This window comes from Carcharhinus amblyrhynchos, unplaced genomic scaffold (genome assembly GCF_965287045.1).
Source record: "Carcharhinus amblyrhynchos unplaced genomic scaffold, sCarAmb.v2.hapA chromosome_204, whole genome shotgun sequence".
Lineage (NCBI taxonomy): Eukaryota > Metazoa > Chordata > Chondrichthyes > Carcharhiniformes > Carcharhinidae > Carcharhinus > Carcharhinus amblyrhynchos.
The window spans coordinates 224,227-241,635 of record NW_027649944.1 but is presented as its reverse complement, the minus strand read 5'-3'; the positions used below and the strand labels follow the sequence as shown (position 1 = coordinate 241,635).

The following is a 17,409-nucleotide window of genomic DNA, read 5'->3' as shown; positions in this document are numbered from 1 at the left end:
TTCCTGGGTTAAGCAGGAAGGTATAGGGAGAGTGGAGATAGAACAGTGTTAGTTATTCCTGGGTTAAGCAGGAAGGTATAGGGAGAGTGGAGTTAGAACAGTGTTAGTTATTCCTGGGTTAAGCAGGAAGATATAGGGAGAGTGCAGTTAGAACAGTGTTAGTTATTCCTGGGTTAAGCAGGAAGGTATAGGGAGAGTGGAGATAGAACAGTGTTAGTTATTCCTGGGTTAAGCAGGAAGATATAGGGAGAGTGCAGTTAGAACAGTGTTAGTTATTCCTGGGTTAAGCAGGAAGGTATAGGGAGAGTGGAGATAGAACAGTGTTAGTTATTCCTGGGTTAAGCAGGAAGGTATAGGGAGAGTGGAGATAGAACAGTGTTAGTTATTCCTGGGTTAAGCAGGAAGGTATAGGGAGAGTGGAGATAGAACAGTGTTAGTTATTCCTGGGTTAAGCAGGAAGAGATAGGGAGAGTGGAGATAGAACAGTGTTAGTTATTCCTGGGTTACGCAGGAAGGTATAGGGAGAGTGCAGTTAGAACAGTGTTAGTTATTCCTGGGTTAAGCAGGAAGATATAGGGAGAGTGGAGATAGAACAGCGTTAAATATTCCTGGGTTAAGCAGGAAGGTATAGGGAGAGTGGAGTTAGAACAGTGTTAAATATTCCTGGGTTAAGCAGGAAGGTATAGGGAGAGTGGAGTTAGAACAGTGTTAGTTATTCCTGGGTTAAGCAGGAAGAGATAGGGAGAGTGGAGTTAGAACAGTGTTAGTTATTCCTGGGTTAAGCAGGAAGGTATAGGGAGAGTGGAGATAGAACAGTGTTAGTTATTCCTGGGTTAAGCAGGAAGGTATAGGGAGAGTGCAGTTAGAACAGTGTTAAATATTCCTGGGTTAAGCAGGAAGGTATAGGGAGAGTGGAGATAGAACAGTGTTAAATATTCCTGGGTTAAGCAGGAAGATATAGGGAGAGTGCAGTTAGAACAGTGTTAGTTATTCCTGGGTTAAGCAGGAAGAGATAGGGAGAGTGGAGTTAGAACAGTGTTAGTTATTCCTGGGTTAAGCAGGAAGGTATAGGGAGAGTGGAGTTAGAACAGTGTTAGTTATTCCTGGGTTAAGCAGGAAGGTATAGGGAGAGTGGAGATAGAACAGTGTTAGTTATTCCTGGGTTAAGCAGGAAGGTATAGGGAGAGTGCAGTTAGAACAGTGTTAAATATTCCTGGGTTAAGCAGGAAGGTATAGGGAGAGTGGAGATAGAACAGTGTTAGTTATTCCTGGGTTAAGCAGGAAGGTATAGGGAGAGTGGAGATAGAACAGCGTTAGTTATTCCTGGGTTAAGCAGGAAGGTATAGGGAGAGTGGAGATAGAACAGTGTTAAATATTCCTGGGTTAAGCAGGAAGGTATAGGGAGAGTGGAGATAGAACAGTGTTAGTTATTCCTGGGTTAAGCAGGAAGGTATAGGGAGAGTGGAGATAGAACAGTGTTAAATATTCCTGGGTTAAGCAGGAAGGTATAGGGAGAGTGGAGATAGAACAGTGTTAAATATTCCTGGGTTAAGCAGGAAGGTATAGGGAGAGTGGAGTTAGAACAGTGTTAAATATTCCTGGGTTAAGCAGGAAGGTATAGGGAGAGTGGAGTTAGAACAGTGTTAGTTATTCCTGGGTTAAGCAGGAAGGTATAGGGAGAGTGGAGTTAGAACAGTGTTAGTTATTCCTGGGTTAAGCAGGAAGGTATAGGGAGAGTGGAGTTAGAACAGTGTTAAATATTCTTGGGTTAAGCAGGAAGGTATAGGGAGAGTGGAGTTAGAACAGTGTTAAATATTCTTGGGTTAAGCAGGAAGGTATAGGGAGATTGGAGTTAGAACAGTGTTAGTTATTCCTGGGTTAAGCAGGAAGGTATAGGGAGAGTGGAGTTAGAACAGTGTTAGTTATTCCTGGGTTAAGCAGGAAGGTATAGGGAGAGTGGAGATAGAACAGTGTTAAATATTCCTGGGTTAAGCAGGAAGGTATAGGGAGAGTGGAGATAGAACAGTGTTAAATATTCCTGGGTTAAGCAGGAAGAGATAGGGAGAGTGGAGATAGAACAGTGTTAGTTATTCCTGGGTTAAGCAGGAAGAGATAGGGAGAGTGGAGATAGAACAGTGTTAAATATTCCTGGGTTAAGCAGGAAGAGATAGGGAGAGTGGAGATAGAACAGTGTTAGTTATTCCTGGGTTAAGCAGGAAGAGATAGGGAGAGTGGAGATAGAACAGCGTTAAATATTCCTGGGTTAAGCAGGAAGGTATAGGGAGAGTGGAGATAGGACAGTGTTAGTTATTCCTGGGTTAAGCAGGAAGGTATAGGGAGAGTGCAGTTAGAACAGTGTTAAATATTCCTGGGTTAAGCAGGAAGGTATAGGGACAGTGGAGATAGAACAGCGTTAGTTATTCCTGGGTTAAGCAGGAAGGTATAGGGAGAGTGGAGTTAGAACAGTGATAAATATTCCTGGGTTAAGGTGTTCACGAAAGATGGATACAATGATAAAGGGAGGAAAGGAGTGTGTGAGGCAATATCACACTGCTGGACAAAGTCGATGTCCCAGAGGGTTCAAGGACAGAGCTAAGGAATCACATTTGCTCGATATGGTCTACAGGCTGCCAACATTGACAAGGTACTGCATGGTAGGTTGTTGCATAAAGTTAAATCTCTTGGGATCTATGGTGAGGTATCTAAATGCATACAAAATTGGTTAGTTAGTCTGCAGATGACATCAAGATTGGTGGCACAGTGGACAGTGAAGAAAGGTATCTCCAATTGCAATGGGATCTTGATCAATTGGGCCAGTGGGCTGACAATGGCAGATGGGGTTTAATTTAGATAAATGTGAGGTGATGCAGTTTGGTAGATTGAACCAGGGCAGGGTTTACTCAGTTAACGGTAGGGCGTTGAGGAGAGTTACAGAACAAAGAGATCTAGGGGTACAGGTTCATAGCTCCTTGAAGGTGGAGTCACAGGTGGACAGAGAGTTGAAGAAGGCATTCGGCATGCTTGGTTTCATTGGTCAGAACATTGAGTACAGGAGTTGGGACGTCTTGTTAAAGTTGTCCAAGACATTGGTAAGGCCACAATTGGAATACTGTGTACAGTTCTTATTATAGAAAGGATATTATTAAACTAGAAAGAGTCCAGAAAAGATTTACTAGGATGCTACCAGGACTTGATGGATTGAGTTATAAGGAGAGGCTGGATAGACTGGGATTATTTTTCTCTGCAGCGTAGGAGGCTGAGGGGTGACCTTATAGTGGTCTATGAAATAATGAGGGGCACAGATCAGCTAGATAGTCGGTATCTTTTCCCCAAAGGTAGGGGAGTCTAAAACTAGAGGGCAGAGGTTTAAGGTGAGAGGGAAGAGATACAAAAGGGTCCAGAGGGGCAATTTTTTCACACAGAGGGTGGTGAGTGTCTGGAACAAGCGGCCAGAGGTAGTAGTACAGCTGGGTACGATTGTAGAGTAATTATAGTGGGGGGACTTTAATTATCCAAATACAGACTGGGACAGCGGGAGTGACAGAGAGAGGGGTAAAAGATCCTAGATTGTATTCCGGAACAGTTTCCAAAGCAACGTGTGTCCTGTCCAGCCAGAAAGGATACCCTGTTGGACCTGGTTCCTGGAAATGAGAGCACAGAATTCTTACAATGCGGGAGGCCATTCAGCCCATCAAATCTGCACCGACTCTCTGACAGAGCATTTTACCCTGGCCATCCCCATCCCTATCCACGTAACCCTGTACATCTATCCTGTTAACCCCCTAACCTACACATCCCGGGACACCAAGGGGCAATTTATCATGGCCAGTCAACCTAACCTGCACATCTTTGGACTGTGGGAAGAAACCGGAGCACCCAGAGGAAACCCACGCAGACATGGGGAGAATGTGCAAACTCCACAGACAGTGACCTGAGCCGGGAATCGAACCCTGGTCCTGTGAGGCAGCAATGCTAACCACTGTGCTGCCAGAAGGGACTGGAGAAGGTGGTACTGCTCTCTGTAGAGTACAGAAGGTTAAGAGCTGACCTGATAGAGGGTGAAATAAGGAGGAACTGTTTCCAGTTACCTCAGGATCAGAAAGCAGAGGACACAGACTGAAGGTGATTGGCAAAGAGCTCAAAGTGACAGGAGGAAGATTTTTTTCTTTGTAAATACAAGTTGTAAACAGGAATAAAGTGCCTGAAAAAAGCAGAGGAGATTTATTCAAGGTGCACTAAATAAATAGCTGAAGAGATTAAATTAGCAAGGTTCAGGGAAAGAGCAGTGGAGTGGGACTCACTGGGCAGCGCTTTCAAAAAGCTGGCAAAGGCAGGGTAGGCTGGGTGGCCTCCTTCTGTGCCATATCTCTCAGTAACATTCCTTACCAGCTGCTCGTATCCTCCAAAGATGAACATGCACTTCCCGAGAGCACAGGCAGAGTGTCCATCCCGGGCACCAGGAATCGAGCCGTGGACCTTGGGAGTGGACCAGTTGTGAGTGTCTGCAGGTGGAATCAGAGAGTGAGAAACAGCAACAGATCCAGACGTTTCTCCTTCAGCAATGTGTGGCCTCAGGAATCATGTCAAGGCTCATCCATTTCTGAGCCACAGAGTCACGGATTGAAAAGAACAGAGATTTTACACAGTGCCTTTCAGACTGTTTAGCCGATACTCCTGGCCCGCACTGAGTAAATACCAGACTGGTGGATACGCTCACTGTGACAGGGAGCCCCTGACTGGCTGAGAGATCACTCCCAGGATGTCCCACAGGTTACAATCTCAAACATCCCAAGTGTGACACTGCTGTGCCATTAAGAAATATACATTTAATCATGGTCTTTACAGTTTGTAAGTATGCCTGGGTTTTGTTTTTGTTATTGGCACAGTGAGGTATGGAATGGTATCTTTTACTGCAGCTTAAATGGAGTTTTGTTTATTTTTAATCTGGGCCTAATGCACTCTGAGTTTACCACCTTATTGAATTAGAGAGGTTTACAGCAGGGAAACAGGCCCTTTGGCCCCACTTGTCCATGCTGCCCTCTTTTAAACCTCAAAGCTAGTCCCAATTGCCCGCATTTGGCCCATATCCCTCTATATCCATCTTACCCACGTAATTATTTAAACGCTTTTTAAAAGATAAAATTGTACCCACCTCTACTACTACCCTATGGCAGCTTGTTCCAGACACTCACCATCCTCTGTGTGAAAAAAGTGCCCCTCTGGACACTTTTCTATCTTTCCCCTCTCATCTTAAACTGATGCCCTCCAGTTTTAGACTCCCCTACCTTTGGGGAAAAGATATTGACTATCTAGCTGATCTGTGCCCCTCATCATTTTATAGACCTCTAAAAGATCATCCCTCAGCTTCCTACGCTCTAGAGAAAAAAGTCCCAGTCTATCCAGCCTCTCCTTATAACTCAATCCATCAAGCCCCGGTAGCATCCTAGTAAATCTTTTCTGCACTCTTTCTAGTTTAATAATATCCTTTCTATAATAGGGTGACCAGAATTGTACAAAGCATTCCAAGTGTGGCCTTACCAATGTCTTGGACAACTTTAACAAGACGTCCCAACTCCTGTATTCAATGTTCTGACCAATGAAACCAAGCATGCCGAATGCCTTCTTCACCACTCTGTCCACCTGTGACTCCACTTTCAAGGAGCTATGAACCTGTACCCCTAGATCTCTTTGTTCTTCCCGCTCAAAAAAGACAGTAGGACTAGGGGGCACAGCCTCAAGATAAAGGGGGGGCAGTTTAGAACGGAGTTGAGGAGGAACTTCTTCACTCAAAGGGTGGTGAATCTCTGGAATTCTCTGCCCGTTGAAGTGGTGGAAGCTGCCTCGCTAAATATTTTTAAGACGCGGGTTGATGGGTTTTTGATAAGAGAGGGGATTAAGGGTTACGGGGAGAAAGCGGGAAAGTGGAACTGAGCCACGACAGATCAGCCATGATCTTATTGAATGGCGGGGCAGGCTCGAAGGGCCAGATGGCCTACTCCTGCTCCTATTTCTTATGTTCTTATGTTCTGTAACTCTCCCCAACGCCCTACCATTAACTGAGTAAATCCTGCCCTGGTTCAATCTACCAAAATGCATCACCTCATATTTATCTAAATTAAACTCCATCTGCCATTCGTCAGCCCACTGGCCCAATTGATCAAGATCCCATTGCAATTGGAGATAATCTTCTTCACTGTCCACTATGTCACCAATCTTGGTGTCATCTGCAAACATACTAACCATGCCTCCTATATTCTCATCCAATTGTTGTGAGAACATTAATTGACCAGTGAAAGTCAGGTGGTTCCTTCACAGAAGATTCCAAGGATTCACTTTGTTTGAGTTAGAAGCTGTGTGGAAAGGCACATTCGCTGGGATTGGGAATTCTGCTGCTTAGTTAGAAGCTGTTCAGATTGCATACTGGAAGCAGTCTTTCTTGTTTGGGGAGTGAAAATGTTGTTGTTAGTAGATTGTTAGCAGGGGGCTGTGGCTCTTTCACTACCTCAAGGTGCTGGGAATTCTCAGAATGGAGAAGCCAGAGTTCCAATTCTTTATCCAAAAGACTAATTCCTGAGCTGCAAAACCAGCTGACCATTCTGATTGTGTGTGTTAAACCTGGGGTATTTGTATGTTTATAAGAGGGTTTGGTGTGTTGGGACAGTGCATTTAGTTATTAAGCTTTGTACAATATTATGGCAGTTTGTCTTCCTTGTTGTAATGGGTAAAAGTTATTGCCAGTTTTATTTCTATGTATGCATATAATAGGATGATGATAGAGAAGTGCACAGGGATAACCGGTGAGCTGAGAGTTCTGGGGTTTGGGAGAGGCTCTGTTTGTGCACAGTAAGATCCCACGTGGCAATAATAAAACCGTTTGTTTCTGTTGGTGTGATGAACATTGGCCAGGGAAACCCATCCCCCTGCCAGCTGCTCGCTCAGATAACACTGATAGAGCTTTATACATCAATATATAAATGACCAGCGGGAGTAGGCCACTCAGCCACTCTAACCTGCTCCATTCTATAAAATCATGGCTGGTCCAACTGGAACCTCAACCCCACATTCCTGCCAGCCCCCTGCTAACCTTTCACCTCTTTGTTAACCCCAATGACCTTTCACCCCCTTGTTAATCCAGACTCTCTCAGCACTCTGCTCACTCAGCCTTTTGAGGGAGAGACTCCCTGAGACTCAGCAGCCTCAGAAAACACTTCACCCCATCCCCGTTTCCAGTCACTCGCCCTTTATTTTTAAAGTGACTCCCGATTCTACATTCTGCCACAAGAGGAAACCCACCCCCACCACCATCCCCACCCACTCCTCCCTCCCCCACCCTGCCCATTCACCCCCCACACCCACACCCCCATGCCCCCACAACCCACCCCCCCCACCCACACCCAACCCTCCCCACCTCACCCCCACCACCCACACCCAATCCCTGCCCCCCCCCCCCCCCCCCCCCCCACACCCACCCTGCAGGATCCCCCAAGGGGGCCAACTGGCTTGCTGACAGGGCAGGGACTCTATGGCACTGTGCCCCCACCAACCCCGGCCCCTCCCAGAGGACAGGCAGCAGTCTGTGAGCGTACTTACTGACATCGAAGGCATACAGCACATTGCACGCTCCCTCTGTGTCATTCCTCCCACCCCAGATGTAGATGGTGTCATCAAGCAGCACAGCTGTGTGTCCATACCTCATGTACGGCACCTGAGGGAAATTCTCTCTTCTCTCTGAGCGAAAGGGTGGGAGCTTCATCCAGCGAAGCGAGACTGCAGCGGATAACAACATTGAAAACTGTTATAAACAGAGGTTACGGTGGATTAAACACGCGCTGAGAAGCAGAAAACTGGATCTGGTGCTTGGGCAATGACGGCACTCAGCGAGGGGAAAAGCTAAAAGGTCCTGGTCCACTGTGGTACCAAGGTAAATGGAGGAATGTGGGCCTGCAGCCTGCTTTCTGGGAGCTCCTTAACCAAATAGCTGGCAGGGTGGAAAAGCTGGAATTACTCCCAGCAACACCAGCAATGAACATAAAAACAGGAGGATAAAGCAAACAAACGTGGAGGGCGAGGAGGAAACAGGAAAGGGGAGCAGGCAACAAGGGTGGGGGGGGGGGGGGGAATGGGAGAAGCAGATGGCTGGAGGAGGGGGAGATATGGAGGGATTAAGAGCCACGGCCAATTCACCAGGTGGACTTTGCTTGGGAACGTGTCCTTGCACAGAACGCTTGGGAGAGATCGCTTTTCCAAGGCAGCGGGATCAAGTGAAGGCCGTCTCTGGGGTAAAGAAACTCGGGCTGTTTGAGGGGACCTGGTCACCCTGCCAAAGCTGATACTGAGCTGTGTGTTAATGGCCTTGCATTCAGCAACCTCCTCTTCAACTGAAATGTAGATTGTGGCCAGTGTCCAGGGTGAGAGTTTGTAATCACACAAGGGGATGGGTTCAAAGAGAGATCTTCATGTGGTTATGTAAAGGACAAGTGATCTGCTCTGACAGCTGATATCACTGCTGGCTTCGACAATTCTAAAGGGAGTGGATAATGTTGACCGTGACAAGCTGCTTTATCTTGCTCAACAGAGCAGAACCAGAGGATGTGGCCTCTGCTGAAGGGGGAAATTCTAATTAATCTGCAGAGACAATATTTCAGTGAGAGGTCAGTCTGTAGAGCAGGCTCCTTATTTATCACAAGTAAGACTTACATTAACACTGCAATGAAATTACTGTGAAATTTCCCTCATCGCCACACTCCGGCACATGTTTGGGCCAATGCACCCTAATCAGCATGTCCGAAGGATGTGGAAGGAAACCGGAGCACGCAGGCACGGGGAGAACGTGCAGACTCCGCACAGACAGTGACCCAAGCTGGCAACTGGACCCGGGTCCCTGGCACTGTGAGACAGCAGTGTGAATCACTGTGTCACCGTGCTGCCCCGGGTCCCTGGCACTGTGAGACAGCAGTGTGAATCACTGTGTCACCGTGCTGCCCCGGGTCCCTGGCACTGTGAGACAGCAGTGTGAATCACTGTGTCACCGTGCTGCCCCGGGTCCCTGGCACTGTGAGACAGCAGTGTGAATCACTGTGTCACCGTGCTGCCCCGGGTCCCTGGCACTGTGAGACAGCAGTGTGAATCACTGTGTCACCGTGCTGCCCCGGGTCCCTGGCACTGTGAGACAGCAGTGTGAATCACTGTGTCACCGTGCTGCCCCGGGTCCCTGGCGCTGTGAGACAGCAGTGTGAATCACTGTGTCACCGTGCTGCCCCGGGTCCCTGGCGCTGTGAGACAGCAGTGTGAATCACTGTGTCACCGTGCTGCCCCGGGTCCCTGGCGCTGTGAGACAGCAGTGTGAATCACTGTGTCACCGTGCTGCCCCGGGTCCCTGGCGCTGTGAGACAGCAGTGTGAATCACTGTGTCACCGTGCTGCCCCGGGTCCCTGGCGCTGTGAGACAGCAGTGTGAATCACTGTGTCACCGTGCTGCCCCGGGTCCCTGGCGCTGTGAGACAGCAGTGTGAATCACTGTGTCACCGTGCTGCCCTGGGTCCCTGGCGCTGTGAGACAGCAGTGTGAATCACTGTGTCACCGTGCTGCCCCGGGTCCCTGGCACTGTGAGACAGCAGTGTGAATCACTGTGTCACCGTGCTGCCCCGGGTCCCTGGCACTGTGAGACAGCAGTGTGAATCACTGTGTCACCGTGCTGCCCCGGGTCCCTGGCACTGTGAGACAGCAGTGTGAATCACTGTGTCACCGTGCTGCCCCGGGTCCCTGGCACTGTGAGACAGCAGTGTGAATCACTGTGTCACCGTGCTGCCCCGGGTCCCTGGCGCTGTGAGACAGCAGCGTGAATCACTGTGTCACCGTGCTGCCCTGGGTCCCTGGCACTGTGAGACAGCAGTGTGAATCACTGTGTCACCGTGCTGCCCCGGGTCCCTGGCACTGTGAGACAGCAGTGTGAATCACTGTGTCACCGTGCTGCCCCGGGTCCCTGGCACTGTGAGACAGCAGCGTGAATCACTGTGTCACCGTGCTGCCCCGGGTCCCTGGCACTGTGAGACAGCAGTGTGAATACTTCGTCACCGTGCTGCCCCGGGTCCCTGGCACTGTGAGACAGCAGTGTGAATACTTCGTCACCGTGCTGCCCAGGGTCCTTGGCACTGTGAGACAGCAGCGTGAATCACTGTGTCACCGTGCTGCCCCGGGTCCCTGGCACTGTGAGACAGCAGTGTGAATCACTGTGTCACCGTGCTGCCCCGGGTCCCTGGCACTGTGAGACAGCAGTGTGAATCACTGTGTCACCGTGCTGCCCCGGGTCTCTGGCACTGTGAGACAGCAGTGCTAATCACTGTGTCACCGTGCTGCCCCGGGTCCCTGGCACTGTGAGACAGCAGTGTGAATCACTGTGTCACCGTGCTGCCCCGGGTCTCTGGCACTGTGAGACAGCAGTGTGAATCACTGTGTCACCGTGCTGCCCCGGGTCCCTGGCACTGTGAGACAGCAGTGTGAATCACTGTGTCACCGTGCTGCCCCGGGTCCCTGGCGCTGTGAGACAGCAGTGTGAATCACTGTGTCACCATTTAGGAAGATGGTGCAATCGGTTCATATTGAAAGACAGATGGACAGTTAGACTTGCACTAAACACTGTGGACACTGCTCACAGCTTTACCAGAATATCCACATGTTGTGTGGCAAGGAAGGCTTGGGAAGTGTATGGAGGCATCAGAAATGCAACAGATCCAAAGAAAACAGTTTGACTGTAAACTAAAAGGGAGGGGTCACCAAGACTAAGAGCAATAAAAAGTCGGAGAGATGGCCTGTATTCACCAAGGAGACTCCCAACAAGGCTGAAACATTGCCTGTCTTGGCAGCACTAAAGCAGTGGAAGATCTATTGCCATGGGCTAAATCCCAAGTGCTGATCCATACAGCCTGACTACATCACACTGAGCCATCTCCTGCAGCATTGCACCATTCTCAGTCTCTGCTGGAGAGCGGTGCAGTGCCTCAGGATGTGTGTAATGCACAGATTGTGACCCTGTACAAGGCTGAAAGTGACTACAGCAACTATCTGCTGAGCACTGTGGGCTGTGTGTGCTCTTGTTGTCCTGGTCAGGCTGTACATTCTGACTGAACACATTTCCCTCGAACTGGAAGATCTATCACTGACATGAGCCTGGCAGCTACAAGGGAAATGCAACAAGGCCACACAGGAGGTGGCTTATTTAAGCTGCTGGGGGAACAGAGCAGCTGGATTGGGAGTCAACCTAATCTCCTCTCCCCATGACAGGATGGGTTAAACTATTGGCCAGCTTCGATGGACAACATTGGAACTCTGCGTTCTGCCAACAGAACCACGCTCTGGCCCTGAGCCACTTTGACATATTCTCCCCTTCGCTCCCTGTCACATGCCTTCAGGTCACTGACAGAGTGTCTATTTCTCTACCAAACTGTTCAACCTTTCCTGTCTGATATCTAAATTTTATTTATTAGTGTCACAAGTAGGCTTACATTAACAGTGCAATTAAGTTACTGCAAAAATCCCCTAGGTGCCACACTCCGGTGCCTGTTCAGGTACACTGGGGGAGAATTTAGCACAGCCAATGCACTTAACCAGCACTTAACTGGAGCACTTGGAGGAAACCCACGCAGACATGGGGAGAACATTACAGCGCAGTACAGGCCCTTCGGCCCTTGATGTTGCACTGACTTGTGAAACCAATCTAAAGCCCATCTAACCTACACTATTCCAATATCATCCATATGTTTATCCAATGACCATTTAAATGTGTGTAATGTGGGCGAATCCACTACTGTTGCTGACTGTCTTTGGACTGCAGCATCTGTGACTGAGGGATAGGGAGTTAGGAAAATAAGTTGTCCCACTTTCTCCTGGCTGGGGATTCTGTGGGATTACCATCTCGGTGGTCAAAATAAAACTTTCAACCTGGCAGCTGGGAATGTTAAACTATCCCTGGATAATGTGAAGAGTGACCATCCAGAAAGAATTATAATCTGACTCTATGCAACCTGTTATTAACATGACCGCACTGTTCCTGTTAGCTCAGACAGGTGAACAGGTATGAGGGCAAAGTGCTGTGTGCCATCGGTAGAATAAGGAAACCCAGCAATGTGGTTCATTCTCTCGCTGGTGCCCAGCTACAGAACAGGATTGGCAGAGGTTTGGGAGGGGTTTAGCAAGTTAGAAAGGTGAAGAAACAGAAAGACAGGCCCCCGTTCACCTCACTGCTTACCTGCATTAAAAATGTGCACATCAATCTGCCGCAGGGTCTCGTAATCCTCCCCAGAGCAATAGCCACCAAACGAGTAGACTTTATGTCCAACAGCCACAGCAGCGTGGTTCACCCTCCGCGGACCTCCTTCTAAATGCACTGCCCACCGCAACATTCCCTTCAGTTGGGCATCAGCCTCCTCAGGAGCACCATCGCAGCCACACGCTCAGGCACGACTCATCCCAGCTGCAGCTAGAGATAGAAACAGAACACTCAGTCACTCCTCCAGGCCCCACACTCAACCGGTTACCAGGGCTCAACCACTCACTCCACCAGTTAAAACTCCACCACCTCTATGTCAAGACCACCATTAGCCCCTCCTGGAAACTTCCACTCATTTTTACTTGGAGTGCTGCAGCTGATTCTCCAACCTCCACACTCCTTCAGAATAATTCCCGAGTAATACAGAACAGAGCCACAAACAAGAGAGAGGCATTTATAAAGGGAGTAACCTGCTGGAATTAGGAGTAAGCGTGGGGTTAATTCAGGGGATATGGCCATCGCTGGTGTAATAACTTCCCTCCACCAGTCATGAAAAAGCTATGAAGATTTATTAACAACTGTTGCTTCAACTCAATGCTTCCAGCGAAGCCCCATGGATCTAATCGAACCCGCACTCTGCTGGGATAATCCTGAATGCGAGTTATCGAATGGATGAATGGGTCATGTCACCCTCCAGAACACCATCCCTGAAAGGAGGCTAGCGTCCTTCCCCCTCCAAATTCCTTAACATGCAGAATGATAGTTAATTATACAGTTCAGTCAGACATAAGAACATAAGAAATAGGAGCAGGAGTAGGCCATCTGGCCCTTTGAGCCTGCCCCTCCATTCAATAAGATCATGGCTGATATGTCGTGGCTCAGTTCCACTTTCCCGCCCTCTCCCCATAATCCTTAATCCCCTTGCCTATCAAAAACCTATCAACCCGCGTCTTAAAAATATTTAGCGAGGCAGCCTCCACCACTTCAACGGGCAGAGAATTCCAGAGATTCACCACCCTTTGAGTGAAGAAGTTCCTCCTCAACTCCGTTCTAAACCGCCCCCCCTTTATCTTGAGGCTGTGCCCCCTAGTCCTACTGTCCTTTCTGAGCGGGAAGAGTCTCTCCACCTCTATCCTATCCATCCCATTCATCATCTTATACGTCTCAATGAGATCTCCCCTCATTCTTCTAAACTCTAACGAGTACAAGCCTAGTTTATTCAGCCTCTCCTCATAGCTCAACTCCGGCATCAGCCTAGTAAACCTCCTCTGCACTCCCTCCAAGGACAAAATATCCTTGCGTAAGTGACCACAAGGCTGTGCTCCTGCTCCCGCTTACAAGCAAAAACTGAAGCTGGAGAATCCGTCAAAGGTGTGATAAGGTCCTCCATGCAAGACTTATTGAGAAAGTGAGGGGGTATGAAATCCAAGGGGATGTTGCTTTGTGGATCCAGAACTGGCTTGCCTGCAGAAGGCAGAGAGTGGTTGTGGATGGGTCTTTTTCTGCATGGAGGTCGGTCACCCGTTGAGTGCCCCAGGGATCTGTTCTGGGACCCTTGCTGTTTGTCATTTTCATAAATTACCTGGATGAGGAAGTGGAGGGATGGGTTAGTAAGTTTGCTAACGACACAAAGGTTGGTGGTGTTGTGGATAGTCTGGAGGGATGTCAGAAGTTGCAGTGTGACACAGACAGGATGCAAGACTGGGCGGAGAAGTGGCAGATGGACTTCAACCTGGATAAATGTGTAATGGTCTATTTTGGCAGGTCAAATGGGATGAAGGAGTATAATATCAAGGGTAAATAGAACATAGAACATAACAGCGCGGAACAGGCCCTTCGGCCCACAATGTTGCGCCGACCAGTCTTATTTTTAAAAAAAAACATTGACCCACTAATCTAAACCACTCCTTTTTCGTCCATAAACCTATCCACCAATCTCTTAAACGCCCCCAAACTAGGCGCATTTACAACTGCAGCAGGCAGGGCATTCCAGTCCCTCACCACCCTCTGGGTAAAGAACCTGCCCCTGACATCCGTCCTATAACTACCCCCCCTTAATTTAAAGCCATGCCCCCTCGTGCTAGATTTCTCCATCCGAGGAAACAGGCTATCACCATCCACCCTATCTAAACCTCTAATCATCTTATATGTTTCTATAAGATCCCCTCTTAGCCGCCTTCTTTCCAGTGAAAACAACCCCAAATCCCTCAGTCTCTCCTCATAGGACCTCCCCTGCATACCAGGCAACATCCTGGTAAACCTCCTCTGCACCCTCTCCAAAGCCTCCACATCCTTCCTGTAATGTGGGGACCAGAACTGCACACAGTACTCCAAGTGCGGCCGCACCAGAGTTGTGTACAGTTGCAACATGACGCTGCGACTCCTAAATTCAATCCCCCTACCAATAAACGCCAAGACACCGTATGCCTTCTTAACAACCTTATCTACTTGATTCCCAACTTTCAGGGATCTATGTACACATACACCTAGATCCCTCTGCTCCTCCACTCTATTCAAAGTCCTCCCGTTAGCCCTATACTCAACACATCTGTTATTCCTACCGAAATGGATTACCTCACACTTCTCCGCATTAAACTCCATCCGCCACCTCGCGGCCCAGCTCTGCAACCTGTATGGGTAAATGGGTAAGGTACTACATGGTAGGTTGTTGCATAAGGTTAAATCTCACGAGATCCAGGGTGAGGTGTCTAAATGGATACAAAATTGGCTTCTTGACAGAAGCCAGAGAGTGGTTGTAGAAATTTGTTTTTCAAACTGGAGGTCTGTGACCAGCAGTGTGCCTCAGGGATCGGTGCTGTGCCCACTGTTATTTGTCATTTATATTAATGATTTGAATGCGAATATAGGGGGCTTGGTTAGTAAGTTTGCAGATGACACCAAGATTCATGGCATGGTGGATGGTGAGGAAGGTTATCTCCAATTGCAGCAGGATCTTGATCAAGTGGGCCAGTGGGCTGACGAATGGCAGATGGAGTTTAATTTAGATAAATGTGAGGTGATGCAGTTTGGTAGATTGAACCAGGGCAGGGTTTACTCAGTTAATGGTAGGGCGTTGGGGAGAGTTACAGAACAAAGAGATCTAGGGGTACAGGTTCATAGCTCCTTGAAAGTGGAGTCACAGGTGGACAGAATGGTGAAGAAGGCATTCGGTATGCTTGGTTTCATCGGTCAGAACACTGAATACAGGAGTTAGGACGTCTTGTTGAAGTTGTACAAGACATTGGTAAGGCCATAGTTGGAATACTGTGTACAATTCTAGTTACCCTATTATAGAAAGGATATTATTAAATTAGAAAGAGTGCAGAAAAGATTTACTAGGATGCTGCCGGGACTTGGTGGATTGAGTTATAAGGAGAGGCTGAATAGACTGGGACTTTTTTCTCTGGAGCGTAGGAGGCTGAGGAGTGATCTTATAGAGGTCTATAAAATAATGAGGGGCACAGATCAGCTAGATAGTCAATATCTTTTCCCAAAGGTAGGGGAGTCTAAAACTAGAGGGCAGAGGTTTAGGGTGAGAGGGGAGAGATAGAAAAGGGTCCAGAGGGGCAATTTTTTTTACACAGAGGTTCGGGAGTGTCTGGAACAAGTTGCCAGAGGCAGTAGCAGAGGTGGGTACAATTTTATCTCTTAAAAAGCATTCAGATAGTTACATAGGTAAGATGGGCATAGAGGGATAAAGGCCAAATGCGGGCAATTGGGACTAGTTTAGGGGTTTTAAAAAAAAATAAGGGCAGCATGGACAGGTTGAGCTGAACGGCCTGTTTCCATACTGTAAACATCTATGACTCAGTGACTCTGAGGTCAGCGAGAGTGGGCCCTCGACCCTGGATGAATCTTTATCTGGGGGTCACCATTGCAGATGTCAGAGCAGCTTTCTCGAAGGTCGACCCATGGAAAGTGACGGGCCCGGATGGGATACCCGGATGTCCACCCAGACCCTGCACGGATCAGGTGGCGGGGGTATTCACAAACATTTTCAACCTCTCTCTGCGACAATCTGAGGTCCCTATCTGCTTCAAGAAGATGACCATCATCCCGGTACCTCAGAAAAACCAAGCAGCGTGTCCTAATGACCATCGGCCAGTGGCTCTGACATCCATCATTATGAAGTACTTCGAAAGGCTAGCCCTGGCACAAATCAATTCCAGCCTCCTGGACTACCTGGATCCACTACAGTTTGTCTACCACAGCAACAGGTCCACAGCAGACACCATCTCCCTGGCCCTGCACTCAACCCTGGAACTCCTAGATAACAAGGGCATGTGTGTCAGACTCCTATTTATTGACTACAGCTCAGCCTTCAACACCAGCATTCCCACAAAACTCATCTCCAAACTCCGTGGCCTGGGCCTCGGCTCCTCCCTCTGTGACTGGATCCTGAACTTCCTAACTCACAGACCACAATCAGTAAAGATCCGCAACACCACCTCCTCCACAATCAACACCGGTGCCCCACAAGGCTGTGTTCTCAGCCCCCTACTATACTCCTTATACACCTGTGACTGTGCGGCAAATTCCCCTCCAATTTGATTTTCAAGTTTGCTGATGACACCACTGTAGTGGGTTGGATCTCAAACAGAGTACAGGAATGAGATCGAGAATCTGGTGAACTGGTGCGGCAATAATAATCTCTCCCTCAATGTCAACAAGACGAAGGAAATTCATTTTCATCGACTTCAGGAAGCATAAAGGAGAACATGCCCCTGTCTACATCAACAGAGATGAAATAGAAAGGGATGAGAACTTCTGTTTCCATGCTGTAAACCTCTATGAGAGGCGATTGCAGAGCCTCTGGCTCTGATCTTCAGGTCATCGTTGGTCACAGGTATAGTGCCAGAAGATTGGAGGATAGCGAATGTTGTCCCATTGTTTAAGAAGGGGAACAGAGACTTCCCCGGGAATTATAGACCGGTGAGTCTCACTTCTGTTGTGGGCAAGGTTTTAGAAAAAATTATTAGGGATAGGATTTATAGTTATTTGGAGAGTAATGAATTGATTGGAGATCGTCAGCATGGTTTTGTGGAGGGTAGGTCGTGCCTTACTAACCTTATTGAGTTTTTTGAGAAAGTGACCAAAGAGGTGGATGGGGGTAAGGCAGTGGACGTGGTATATATGGACTTTAGT

At 48.3% G+C, this 17,409-nt stretch overlaps 1 protein-coding gene across 5 annotated transcripts in view; it reads right to left on the bottom strand.

The window, feature by feature from the left end:
* Positions 1-17,409, bottom strand: part of klhdc3 (kelch domain containing 3) — a 128,689-nt gene that overhangs the window by 73,553 nt on the left and 37,727 nt on the right. For 4 of the 5 annotated variants that reach the window (XR_013885919.1, XM_080183269.1, XM_080183268.1 and 1 more), the window contains exons 2-4: positions 12,244-12,474; positions 7,591-7,767; positions 4,387-4,502 (exon numbers count right to left, since the gene is read on the bottom strand). Coding sequence is in view for 4 of the 5 variants with exons in the window: in XM_080183269.1 (XP_080039395.1) it covers positions 4,387-4,502; positions 7,591-7,767; positions 12,244-12,397 (447 nt within the window). In the remaining variant the exon portion in view is untranslated. Of the gene's footprint in view, positions 1-4,386; positions 4,503-7,590; positions 7,768-12,243; positions 12,475-17,409 lie in introns of those variants that run through there. The other variant, XM_080183272.1, reaches the window with a different exon arrangement.